Below are 14,226 nucleotides of genomic sequence, written 5' to 3'. Positions count from 1 at the left end.
GCTGGTTGACTCAGTAGGGTCAGTGTCAAACCTGTTTGACCTCTATTCTCCTGACAAAGAAGAGTGTTGCTTACCTGCACACTACAGACTACTGGTCTGCTCAACTTCCAGGCAGACGCAAACAAGGAATTTACAGGTCAGTGTATGGTAAACACACAAGACAGCATCAGTTGGGCCACTCAATGCCATGGCTATGCTGAGGGAGTCAAAGCTCACCCAGTAAGGCCAAGATAGCAAAGGCTGTAATCCCTCCACTGTGTAAAGGCACTACCATCAGGGAAAAGTGTTGAACTATCAGAATGACCTGACAATTTTTGTAGAATGGTGATAGGTGCCTTAGATACCTTTGATATACATTTGATGAGTTCTGAGAGCTTCTCTACTCCCAGAACCTGACCATGGGCCACACTCAGTATTACTTGCCTGGTGTGACCACTAGTCCTTGACATATAATTAGACAAGGGATGACTAATTGTTACATTATGTTAACCCAGAATTCTTTTTTGTATAGAAAACTCTCTCTTATTGCACCATGGCTTGACTGTAGGCATATACAAGTTTTACTGGCATACTGTCATTATCATGAAGTACTATACCTGTACGGCCTATGCAGTGCCTGGGAATGGAAGGCTATCAAGTTTGATCCAGGGAATGGGTGGTTAGTTCTAACTCCTTGGATGCAGAGTCCTTTACAAGCATCAAGGCACCTCCTTAAAGGAAAGATGTTTGAGCATGCATTACACTACAAAATAGCAATACAATGTTTCCAACTGGTTCCTGTGTTACACTAAGTACAGTAGCATTCCACATACAAAAGAATACAATCCCTGCAACAAAATTCATTTTGTCCCATAAGATAAGTACAATACATTTGCTTCTTAAAATCTTAAATGTAGGGATCCTATAGCACAGATAAGACATCAGTAGATCTGTCGTAGTCAGTATTAAGAATTCCATTGAATTCTTCAAATACTGATTTTGAAGATAGTTACAGGGATATGCATAAATAGAGAATCATCAAAAAAATCTTTATTTCAATGCCATGATTATTATTACAATCAAAAAGAAGCGCTAAGCCACAAGGGCTATACAGCGCTGCAGGGTAGGGAAGGAAGCGAGGGTATTGGATGGCAGAAGGGAGGAGGGATGATCAGCAGGTTACAGAAAACAGCGGGGCAGGGGATAGTACGGGGGTGGAGGGTAGCAAGAGATTGAAGTAGAAAGGGCTGAAGGTATCAGACTTTGTGAAGTAAGTCAGTTGTTGTCAAAAAGTCAATGAGAGAGTCCAGGTGAAAGGTGGGTCCATCAGTGAGAAGGGAAGGTAAAGAGAGAGTAGCGGAGCGAAGACGACGACAGAGGTAAATTCTGCGTGCTCGTTGATAAAGTGGGCAGTCCAACAGAATGTGGCTGACTGATAATGGAGCTTGGCAATTCTCACAGAGAGGAGCAGGACGCCTCTCCATGAGATATCCATGAGTAAGACGAGTATGGCCAATGCGAAGACGGGAGAGAGTAGTCTCCCAACCTCGACACTGGTGATAAGAAGACGGCCAGTAACCTATACTCGGTTTAATAGACTGAAGTTTGTTGCCGAGCATAGTAGACCAACGTTGTTGCCAACGGGTGTGAAGGTGGGAAGATATTGCAGCAAAATAGTCCGTAAATGGAATACCTCTATAAGAAACTGGTAGGTCATGTACTGCTGACCGCGCAGCAGTGTCTGCCTGTTCATTGCCCTGTACGTCAACATGACCAGGGACCCAACAAAAAACAATATCTTTATGCTTGGTAAAGATGCGGCGTAGCCAAAGTTGGATACGGAGGACTAAGGGGTGAGGTGTATCAAATTTTTGTATAGCCTGTAAAGCACTAAGGGAGTCTGAGACAACCACAAATGATGACACAGGCATAGATGCAATACGGATAAGTGCTGTAAGGATGGCATACAATTCAGCAGTAAAAATACTAGCCGACGATAGTAAATGCCCTTGTACGACGCTGTCCGGAAACACTGCTGCGAATCCTATGCCGTCAGAAGACTTAGAGCCATCTGTGTACACGGCAATGGCATGAGAATGAGAGTGAAAGTGGTCAAGAAAAAGGGAGCGGGAAGCAACCGTAGACAGTTGGGCTTTCGAGCAAGGGAGGGAGAAAGAACAGACTCGAACAGCTGGAACTTCCCAGGGGGGTAGGGAAAAGTGAGATGCTACATGTACATAGAAAGGTGGTAGTTGAAGAGAAGACAAGAGCGAATGAAGGCGAAGAGAGAAGGGATGGAGTAAACAGGGGCGGCGAACAAATATAGAATGTCTACTAATATCAGTGACCATTCTATAAATGGAAGGATTGCGGAGATCATGAGAGGGTACATAGTAGCGCAGGCAATGGGTATCACGGCGATTGGATAAGGATGGAACGTTCGCTTCTGTATAGAGGCTCTCGACAGGGGAAGAGCGAAAAGCACCAAGGCATAAACGTAATCCTTGGTGATGAATGGGGTTAAGGCTAGAGAGAGTAGCAGGAGATGTCGCTGAATAGATCTGGTCACCATAATCAAGTTTCGATAAAATAAGGGTGGAATATAGGCGGAGGAGGGTTCGACGATCAGCTCCCCATGAAAGATGAGCAAGGGTTTTAAGAAGGTTCAGCCGGCTGTGACAAGTTGCCTTCAGAGAGGTAATGTGAGGTTTCCAGGATAATTTGGTGGGTTTTAGTGCTGGAAAATTTAAACCCACGTGTGGTGGCCCAATTGGAAACACGGTCGACTGCATGTTGGAGAGAAACTGTAATGAGGTGACAGTCAGCGCCTGCACAGGCAATAGCGAAGTCATCGACATAGAGTGATGACCAAATATTTGATGGAAGACTAGAGGCCAAATCATTAATAGCAAGGAGAAAAAGTGTTGTGCTCAGAACACATCCCTGGGGGACACCTTCAGCTTGGATAAAGTCCGGGGAGAGCACATTATTAACCCGAACACGGAAATGCCTGTCAGTTAAAAAGTTCTTAAGGAAGGATGGTAGATTGCCTCGAAGGCCTAAGGAGTGGGCTTGGGCTAAAATATTATACCTCCAAGTTGTGTCATATGCCTTCTCAAGGTCAAAAAATATGGCAATAACTGAGTGGTTATTCGCAAAGGCATTATGAACATACATATCCAAGCGTAGTAAGGGGTCCATGGTAGAACGTCCCTTACGAAAGCCATATTGACGAGTGGAGAGACTGTTATGTGTCTCTAAATACCACACTAAACGTCTATTTACTAGGTGTTCCATTACTTTGCAAACTGCACTGGTAAGAGCAATGGGACGATAGTGGGAGGTTTCATGTCCCGTAGTGCCTGGTTTGCGGAAAGGGAGAACAATTGCGGATTTCCACAGCTGTGGAAGAACTCCTTGTGACCAAATAAGATTGTAAAGGCGTAATAGGACTGCAAGGGCTGACTGATGTAAATGTTGTAGCATATGAATATGAATGTCGTCGGGCCCAGCTGCCGATGATCGGCAAGCTGAGAGTGTTGCCTCCAGTTCTTGAAGTGTAAAAGGCACATTATACTGTTCTTCTCTGAGAGAAGAAAAGTCCAAGGGTGCTAACTCTCTGGCAGACTTTGAGGAAAGAAATGAGGGGCATAGATGGAGTCCCTGAGAAATACAGACCAGATGATTGCCAATTTCATTGGCAACATCTAGTGGGTTTACATTGAAGCATATATGTGAACAGTATTTAGATAAAGGTAGGGAAGTTTTTATTGCATTTATGGATTTAGAAAAGGCATATGATAGAGTGGATAGAGGAGCAATGTGGCAGATGTTGCAAGTATATGGAATAGGTGGTAAGTTACTAAATGCTGTAAAGAGTTTTTATGAGGATAGTGAGGCTCAGGTTAGGGTGTGTAGAAGAGAGGGAGAATACTTCCCGGTAAAAGTAGGTCTTAGACAGGGATGTGTAATGTCACCATGGTTGTTTAATACATATATTTATAGATGGGGTTGTAAAAGAAGTAAATGCTAGGGTGTTCGGGAGAGGGGTGGGATTAAATTATGGGGAATCAAATTCAAAATGGGAATTGACACAGTTACTTTTAGCTGATGATACTGTGCTTATGGGAGATTCTAAAGAAAAATTGCAAAGGTTAGTGGATGAGTTTGAGAATGTGTGTAAATGTAGAAAGTTGAAAGTGAACATAGAAAAGAGTAAGGTGATGAGGGTATCAAATGATTTAGATAAAGAAAAATTGGATATCAAATTGGGGAGGAGGAGTATGGAAGAAGTGAATGTTTTCAGATACTTGGGAGTTGACGTGTCGGTGGATGGATTTATGAAGGATGAGGTTAATCATAGAATTGATGAGGGAAAAAAAGGTGAGTGGTGCGTTGAGGTATATGTGGAGTCAAAAAACGTTATCTATGGAGGCAAAGAAGGGAATGTATGAAAGTATAGTAGTACCAACACTCTTATATGGATGTGAAGCTTGGGTGGTAAATGCAGCAGCGAGGAGACGGTTTGAGGCAGTGGAGATGTCCTGTCTAAGGGCAATGTGTGGTGTAAATATTATGCAGAAAATTCGGAGTGTGGAAATTAGGAGAAGGTGTGGAGTTAATAAAAGCATTAGTCAGAGGGCAGAAGAGGGGTTGTTGAGGTAGTATGGTCATTTAGAGAGAATGGATCAAAGTAGAATGACATGGAAAGCATATAAATCTATAGGGGAAGGAAGGAGGGGTAGGGGTTGTCCTCGAAAGGGTTGGAAAGAGGGGGTAAAGGAGGTTTTGTGGGCTAGGGGCTTGGACTTCCAGCAAGCGTGCATGAGCGTGTTAGATAGGAGTGAACGGAGGTGAATGATACTTGGGACCTGACGATCTGTTGGAGTGTGAGCAGGGTAATATTTAGTGAAGGGATTCAGGGAAACCGGTTATTTTCATATAGTCGGACTTGAGTCCTGGAAATGGGAAGTACAATGCCTGCACTTTAAAGGAGGGGTTTGGGATATTGGCAGTTTGGAGGGATATGTTGTGTATCTTTATACGTATATGCTTCTGAACTGTTGTATTCTGAGCACCTCTGCAAAAGCAGTGATAATGTGTGAGTGTGGTGAAAGTGTTGAATGATGATGAAAGTATTTTCTTTTTGGGGACTTTCTTTCTTTTTTGGGTCACCCTGCCTCGGTGGGAGACGGCCGACTTGTTGAGAAAAAAAAAAAAAAAAAAAACTTTCATGAAAAAAAGAAATGCTGTCTACAGCAGCTTAGCATAATGAAAATACAAATACAGTATGTGAAAATAATTTCAACTGCAGACATTTTTTGTAGTCTTCTTCTCTGTCTTGAGCCTCTCAAACTTCTTTAGATCAGCACTAAACAGAACCTGTGGGGAAAAAAACACAAAGCACATTTTGATATTTGCTTCACATAGAAAACTTACAGATAATTCAGCACTTTAGAGATTTTGAAATTACAGCATTTGAACTTTTGTAAATATTGAATTAATTATAATAAAGAAGAGGAAAAGAGTGGGTGGTATGGTTAGGCATCTATGGAGACCACAAGCTTTATCCATGAAGGTAAAATGTGGAAAGTACCACAGTACAGTGGTACTGTACCAGAAATGTTATAGGGGTGTTATGCATTGATTTTCAATGTAGCAGCAAGGAGACTAAAGGCCTCCTGTCATTCTTAGGGTGCTGTGTTGTATGAATATTATGCAGAGATTAGGTGTGGACAGGGACAAATGCATAGATTTTTTTTTCAACAAGTCGGCCGTCTCCCACCAAGGCAGGGTGACCCAAAAAGAAAGAAAATCCTCAAAAAGAAAATACTTTCATCATCATTCAACACTTTCACCTCACTCATACAAAATCACCGTCTTTGCAGAGGCGCCCAGATACAACAGTTTAGAAGCATATGTATAAAGATATAAAATACATAGATATACTTGTAAATACAAATGCATACATGTATATAAAAATTTGTACAGTAGAAACTTGGTTGTCAAATTTAATTCGTTCCAAATGTCAATTCGACAATCAAAATGGATGACAACCAAAGCAATTTTTTTCCATAAAGAATAATGTAAATGGAATTAATCCATTCCAGACCTCAAATGACAATACAATAATTTATAAAAATGTACTGCTACATACTTCCTCTCAGTTTTTACACAGGAGGATACCAGCGATATTCCAGAAATGATAAATTATGTAGAACAGGACGATAATAACTGTGCACGATTAGGGTCACAAGTGACATGGTCCTTAGGCAAATAGATAAATTAAAACCTAACAAATCCCCAGGCCCTGATGAACTGTATGCAAGGGTTCTAAAGGAATGTAAAGAGGAGCTTAGCAAACCTCTGGCTAATCTTTTCAACATATCACTACAAACTGGCATGGTGCCAGATAAGTGGAAAATGGCAAATGTGATACCTATTTTCAAAGCAGGTGACAGGTCCTTAGCTTTGAACTATAGACCAATAAGCCTAACCTCCATAGTGGGAAAATTTATGGAATCAATAATTGCCGAGGCAGTTCGTAGCCACCTTGAAAAGCATAAATTAATCAACGAATCTCAGCATGGTTTTACAAAGGGGCGTTCCTGCCTTATGAATTTATTAACTTTTTTCACTAAGGTATTTGAGGAGGTATATCATGGTAATGAATATGATATTGTGTATATGGACTTCAGTAAGGCTTTTGACAGGGTCCCACATCAGAGACTATTGAGGAAAATTAAGGCACATGGAATAGGAGAAATTTTTTCCTGGATAGAGGCATGGTTGACAAATAGGCAGCAGAGAGTTTGCATAAATGGGGAGAAATCAGAGTGGGGAAGCGTCACGAGCGGTGTTCCACAGGGGTCAGTGTTGGGCCCCTTGCTGTTCACAATCTACATAAACGACATAGATGAGGACATAAAGAGCGACATCAGCAAGTTTGCCGATGACACCAAAATAGGCCGTCGAATTCATTCTGACGAGGACATTAGAGCACTCCAGGAAGATTTGAATAGACTGATGCAGTGGTCGGAGAAGTGGCAGATGCAGTTTAATATAGACAAATGCAAAGTTCTAAATGTTGGACAGGACAATAACCATGCCACATATAAACTAAATAATGTAGATCTTAATATTACGGATTGCGAAAAAGATTTAGGAGTTCTGGTTAGCAGCAATCTGAAACCAAGACAACAGTGCATAAGTGTTCGCAATAAAGCTAATAGAATCCTTGGCTTCATATCAAGAAGCATAAATAATAGGAGTCCTCAGGTTGTTCTTCAACTCTATACATCCTTGGTTAGGCCTCATTTAGATTATGCTGCACAGTTTTGGTCACCGTATTACAGAATGGATATAAATGCTCTGGAAAATGTACAAAGGAGGATGACAAAGTTGATCCCATGTATCAGAAACCTTCCCTATGAGGATAGACTAAGGGCCCTGAATCTGCACTCTCTAGAAAGATGTAGAATTAGGGGGGATATGATTGAGGTGTATAAATGGAAGACAGGAATAAATAAAGGGGATGTAAATAGTGTGCTGAAAATATCTAGCCTAGACAGGACTCGCAGCAATTGTTTTAAGTTGGAAAAATTCAGATTCAGGAAGGATATAGGAAAGTACTGGTTTGGTAATAGAGTTGTGGATGAGTGGAACAAACTCCTGAGTACAGTTATAGAGGCCAGAACATTGTGTAGCTTTAAAAATGGGTTGGATAAATACATGAGTGGATGTGGGTGGGTGTGAGATGAACCTGATAGCTTGTGCTACCAGGTCGGTTGCAGTGTTCCTCCCTTAAGTCAATGTGACCTGACCTGACTAGGTTGGGTGCATTGGCTTAAGCCGGTAGGAGACTTGGACCTGCCTCGCATGGGCCAGTAGGCCTGCTGCAGTGTCCCTTCGTTCTTATGTTCTTATAAAACTTTAAAAATGAATACTAAAAGAAACTTTACCTGAAATACTGTACAGTAAATGAAAATTTAACTGCCTCTTACCTGTCAGAGGAGAGCTAATGGCATACTGGAAGCAGGAGGTGGAGGAGAGGAGGTGGTATGTTACTGCTTGCAAGGAAAATCACCTTCTATTAATATGTCAGGCAACTGTCCTCCTGTTGTTGTTTCTCTTCTCTGTCTCTTTTCACCACTATCACTTTGTTCTGGCTCACTGGTTCTTTGTCTCACTAAAAACCTGTCCAATGAGGTTTGTTTCAGGCTCCGTTTTAACACTTGGCTAAACCACCACCACCACTACCATCCACCACTACCATAACCAACTAAACCACCACCACAAAGACCACCACAATGTCTAAAGTGAGACAGCAAACTCCTGCACTTCATGCCATTTAGCACACATTTCCTTGACAAGTCCAGTGGCAATGGTTTATCTCACAATAAAAAAAAATTGCACTAAAACTGCAAAATAACAAAAAAGTTCACAAGATGCACAACAAAAGCTCAAGAGATGTTTACAGCATGTGAGTTAGTGGCTACTGAGTCAGACCCACACTGTCAATTCACTGTCCAGTCACATTCCATGAGCATGTGCCCGAGCCATTCATATTGTCAGTTAACAACCAAGAGAACGTACAAAAATCAGGACATTTTTTCTTTAATTCCTCATTCGAAAACTGATTTGTTTGACAAGTAATGCAGTTGACAACCGAGGTTCTACTGTATTTACTTATCCAAAATCTGGTCACTTTAATCTGATCTAATTTTAACTCCTTCAGAGTCCAAGGCCAGAATCTGAAGTGGTGCCCCAGTGTCCAAGAATTTAAAAAAAAAAAATTGTTATTTTTTCTTATGAAATGGTAGAGAATCTTTTTGTGAAGGTAATAAAACAAAAAGTACGAAATTTGATGGAAAATTGACAAAATTATGCTCTCGCAAATTTTGATGTGTCAGTGATATTTACGAATCAGCAATTTTGCCGACTTTGACTCCCATTTTAGGCCAATTACATTATTCCAGTCGACCAAATTCTTAGCTATTTCACTAGTATTACTTCTATTCTATTGATTGAGCACAAGAAATCGCCAAGTCAACTGTTTCAACTACAAAATAAAGTGATCGGAAATTGGTAATTTGGCTAATTTAACACAAAGTTCAAAATATTCCAATTTCAAAATTGGGTCCAGAATAAACAATGTAGGTATTCCTGGCACTAAACTAACATTTCCTCTGTTCATTAGTTATGTTTTGAGGCTTTACAAATAAATTCCATTTTGATTTTTTCTTCACATAATGAATTTTTATTCACACCAAAAAATAAAAGATTTACTGTTATGCAATACTGTAATAATTGTATAAATATCATCACCATATTTGTGAATGCATATTAGACCCACCAGCTGGCGTGTATTAGACGTGTGAGGTCGTTTGTTTACTCTTGAATAACGGCAAAAATTTAACATTTCTGCTACTTTGAGCTCAGTTTCAAGCCATTTCCAGTGCTAAAACCAATCAAAATCATCTCTATTTTTGTAATATGTCTTCCATTCTATCAAATGAGACCAAGAAATCACAAAAACAACTATAAAAAACATGAGAAAACACTGCAAAGTCGCTGTTTTAATCGAAAATCATGGTCTCAGTTTTTTTTCTCTCATTATACACAGTGTGCTGCAGGATTTGTTTTATGTGGTGCACACATACCACATATATGTATTCTGTCATATCTAGGCCCAAATATACCACTCACAGTTTATCAGAGTGAGCTGAGCTCATGGCGTAGATCTACGGTCTGGACCCTGAACGTAAAGCCGTAGATCTACGGGACAGACCCTGAAAGGGTTAATATGGTAATCTATTATACATAATATCTAGATAGATCTCCATGGAGAAGTGAAACAGAATTCTTCCTTGTAAGCCATGCCTGTCATAAGAGGCGACTGAAATGCTGGGAGCAAGGGGCTGGTAACCCCTTCTCCTGTATACATTACTAAATTTAAAAAGAGAAACTTTCGTTTTTTTCCTTTTAGGTCACCCTGCCTCGGTGGGATACGGCCAGCTTGTTAAAAAAAAAAAAATTAGATAGGTAACCCTGTCATTAAGGGTGACCTTGTACTGAACCTACCATAAACTTGGTTGTCTGTTATTCATGTTATTCAACAAATGAATAGCAAAACAAAAACAAGAGGATCACAGAATTGGTGTAGTTTAGTTTTTATTCACATTGCCTATAATGTTTGCATCTGCAAAGGCATCATTCTGTAATTCTTGAACAACTCAAACAACCAACTGAGTAGCAGTAACTCTTACTGGAAAGGTTATAAAGGTTTTCAGCAAACAATGGGCACACAATGATCCCCATTAGTAGGAAGCATCCAGAAGGTTTGTTGCCTTCACTGATAACTCAACCATTGGGTTGAGTATCAACATTTTCATGACTTTGTTACTACAGTGCAAATAATTAAATGCCATCCTCTTTCCTAATGTGTCATCAGCACTTCACAGCTCATTAAAAAATATTAGCTCAGCAAAGTCAAATCTATCAGTATGACAGTGGCCATCTGGTCAAGTTGTGATGTAGACAGCCTATGCTGTCTGCCCAGCTGAGTTCATATTTTGCAGCATTATGCTGCTGACACCTAGTAGCATAGGCTTAGCAGCTCAGCCTGCCCCACACTTATTCTCTCTCAACTGGTGTCCTCTCCACCTAGGATCAACAGCTTACCTCCTGGACTGGCTTTTGGTCTACCTCACTCTGCCTGCTGTGAACCCCTGTTGTCCAATAAATCCGAAGCTAGTCAATTAGTAGTATTCTCTCCTACCTCTACACTACCCGGCAAGTAATCACAACTCCAGACTCGGCAATTAGATATTTAAAACAGTGATGCGCAAACTAAGATAGGAGTTACATGCCACTACAATATCGAACTTCCAACTACTGACAGCCATGCTTAAATGTACCTGTTTCCAAGGAACCCTACTCAGCTGAGAACATTCATCAATCACAACAGGATGTTATTTCTGCTTTTAATTTGCAGGCAAGATGTTCTCAGTGTTACAGATAATGCCTCAAATATGCCTCGGTGGGAGACAACCAACTTGTTGAAAAAAAAAAAAAAAAAAAAAAAAAATGTTAAAAGCATTTGTTAGTTTGCCAGGGATGCAAGGATATGACAATTCTACTCCTGCTCCGGACAACACACCCCACTGCTCTTCAAGAGCTTAAGCTTACTTAATATACAAAATATACACTTATATTATTGTGCTTACTATATATACAGAATATTAAACTCCAATATAAACCCTCCTCTCAAACTTCTCTCCTTGATAGCTACAACAGAACACAGGAATAACACAAGGTGCAAAATACTCTTCAACATCCCTTGTGTCCGTCTCACCCAGTAAAAAAATGCAGTGTACATAAAGGGCCCTACGATCCAGAATTCACTGCCAGAACCAGCAAAAGGTCCCCTATTTGCAAATCAACTTAATGCTATACTTAAATATCATCTCATCTCCTAAAATTAACCATAGAGCCAGTTTGTTAAAAAAAAATGATAATACGTACTAATAATCATGTTGAAGCTGTTGCAGTTCAGAGGGTCATCTGAACTGTGATGTTATCATACTTCTCGCAAGACAGCTACTGAATGAACGATGGTGAATGTGCTTCATTTTTTTAGGGTTACCCTACCTGGGTGGGAGACAACCATGTGTTAAAAACTGCAATTGCAGTTTAGGTAGTGAGTTGTGAGTGCGATGTCAGCGAGGAAAAACTAGCAGATAATTGTGATCCACAACTGATTAGAAGAGAGATTCGTGGAGAAGCATAGAGAGGACCTCTAGATACTGTGGGAATAAGTATGACAACAATGTAGCGAAAAGTACAGTTGAAAGGAACCTGAATGATAAAAATATCACACCAGTACTTTGAGAGTTAAAGTCCTCATTTAAATACACTGTAGGTTTAGCTAAACATCTTTCTTTCAACAAACCGGCCACATTCCACTGAGGCAGGGTGGCCTAAAAAGAAAAACAAAAGTTTCTCTTTTTAACTTAACAGTGTATACAGGAAAAGGGGCTACTAGCCCCTTGCTCCCATCATGTTAGTCACCTCTTACAATGCGCATGGCTTACGGAGGAAGAATTCTGTTCCACTTTCCCATAGAGAAAAGAGGAATTAAACAACAAGAACAAGAACTAGTACAAAAATAGAAGAAAACCCAGAGGAGTGTGCAGTATATATATATGCTTGTACATGCAAGTGTAGTGTAACCTAAGTGTAAGTAGTAGTAGCAAGATGTACCCAAGTCTAAATAGAAGTAGCAAGGATGGTAGTACCTCCTTGGGTGGTTGCAGTTTACCAACCTACTACCTACCTTAGCTAAACATGCTGAACATATACTAAAACACAGCTTATGGACCCAACAGAATATACGCAGATCATTGTCTTTCAGGAAAGATTAGCAAGGTGGATCTCTGTAAAACAATAAAAGTTCTATATGATAACAGTAGAGCTTGACTAAACAAAGACAAGTGAGTGAGTGGTCATGGGGGTCTCCTCAATGAGTCAGTAAGGAAGAATAGGTGTGCATGCTCATGGCAGACTGAAACAAAAGCCAAACTGGGCATATGAAAGATAAGAGTATATATTTGTCTTACAAAGATTAAATAAATAGACAAGTTGCTCATCTTTGTATTGGTTTATAGAAGTGGAACATAGAAAATACCAATTACAGTCGAACCTTGGTGTTCGATTGTACCGAACCTCAAACAGGAATCTGAACAATTTTGTTCAGAAAAAATTTATCCAGTCTTTGAACGTTTTTCTGTACTCCAAACGTGCTGACTTGCTTAACCCCTTAACTGTCCAAATGTAGATCTATGTTCACTCGCCCAGCGCTCCGAATATTTTGGAAAAAAAAAAAAATTAAATGAAGAGGACTTTTTTTTTTTTACATAAAGTAACGTAAAAAAAAAATCTAGAGTCAGTACTTACAGAGATATAAGTCCGCAAAGTTGGCGCTTGTCGCTCACCTGACGGCAATGCGAAGCACTGCCGCTTGCAGAAGTGTTGCTGATATACCTTTTTTTCTCATTTTTTTTTTAATTTGTATAAGAATGGACAAATGGATTTGTCAGTTAAAAATAGGAGAGGAGAGTTATTAAATGGAGAGTTAGAGGTATTGGGAAGATGGAGGGAATATTTTGAGGAATTGTTAAATGTTGATGAAGATAGGGAAGCTGTGATTTCGTGTATAGGGCAAGGAGGAACAACATCTTGTAGGAGTGAGGAAGAGCCAGTTGTGAGTGTGGGGGAAGTTCGTGAGGCAGTAGGTAAAATGAAAGGGGGTAAGGCAGCCGGGATTGATGGGATAAAGATAGAAATGTTAAAAGCAGGTGGGGATATAGTTTTGGAGAGGTTGGTGCAATTATTTAATAAATGTATGGAAGAGGGTAAGGTACCTAGGGATTGGCAGAGAGCATGCATAGTTCCTTTGTATAAAGGCAAAGGGGATAAAAGAGAGTGCAAAAATTATAGGGGGATAAGTCTGTTGAGTACACCTGGCAAAGTGTATGGTAGAGTTATTACTGAAAGAATTAAAAGTAAGACGGAGAATAGGATAGCAGATGAACAAGGAGGCTTTAGGAAAGGTAGGGGGTGTGTGGACCAGGTGTTTACAGTGAAACATATAAGTAAACAGTATTTAGATAAGGCTAAAGAGGTCTTTGTGGCATTTATGGATTTGGAAAAGGCGTATGACAGGGTGGATAGGGGGGCAATGTGGCAGATGTTGCAGGTGTATGGTGTAGGAGGTAGGTTACTGAAAGCAGTGAAGAGTTTTTACGAGGATAGTGAGGCTCAAGTTAGAGTATGTAGGAAAGAGGGAAATTATTTCCCAGTAAAAGTAGGCCTTAGACAAGGATGTGTGATGTCACCGTGGTTGTTTAATATATTTATAGATGGGGTTGTAAGAGAAGTAAATGCGAGGGTCTTGGCAAGAGGCGTGGAGTTAAAAGATAAAGAATTACACATAAAGTGGGAGTTGTCACAGTTGCTCTTTGCTGATGACACTGTGCTCTTGGGAGATTCTGAAGAGAAGTTGCAGAGATTGGTGGATGAATTTGGTAGGGTATGCAAAAGAAGAAAATTGAAAGTGAATACAGGAAAGAGTAAGGTTATGAGGATAACAAAAAAGATTAGGTGATGAAAGATTGGATATCAGATTGGAGGGAGAGAGTATGGAGGAGGTGAATGTATTCAGATATTTGGGAGTGGACGTGTCAG

General features: G+C 40.2%; 1 protein-coding gene across 1 annotated transcript in view; it reads right to left on the bottom strand.

Annotated features, from left to right (window-relative positions):
• Positions 1-1,013: 1,013 nt before the first annotated feature.
• Ogg1 (8-oxoguanine DNA glycosylase) overlaps positions 1,014-14,226 on the bottom strand; it is an 82,270-nt gene continuing 69,057 nt past the window's right edge. Inside the window, exon 7 of the mRNA XM_070091471.1 lies at positions 1,014-5,361. Coding sequence (XP_069947572.1) covers positions 5,284-5,361 — 78 coding nt within the window. The 3' untranslated portion in view covers positions 1,014-5,283. The remainder of the gene's footprint in view (positions 5,362-14,226) is intronic.

This window comes from Cherax quadricarinatus, chromosome 35 (assembly GCF_038502225.1).
Source record: "Cherax quadricarinatus isolate ZL_2023a chromosome 35, ASM3850222v1, whole genome shotgun sequence".
Classification (NCBI taxonomy): domain Eukaryota; kingdom Metazoa; phylum Arthropoda; class Malacostraca; order Decapoda; family Parastacidae; genus Cherax; species Cherax quadricarinatus.
The sequence above is the reverse complement of the archived record's forward strand: the minus strand, read 5'-3'. Positions and strand labels throughout refer to the sequence as shown.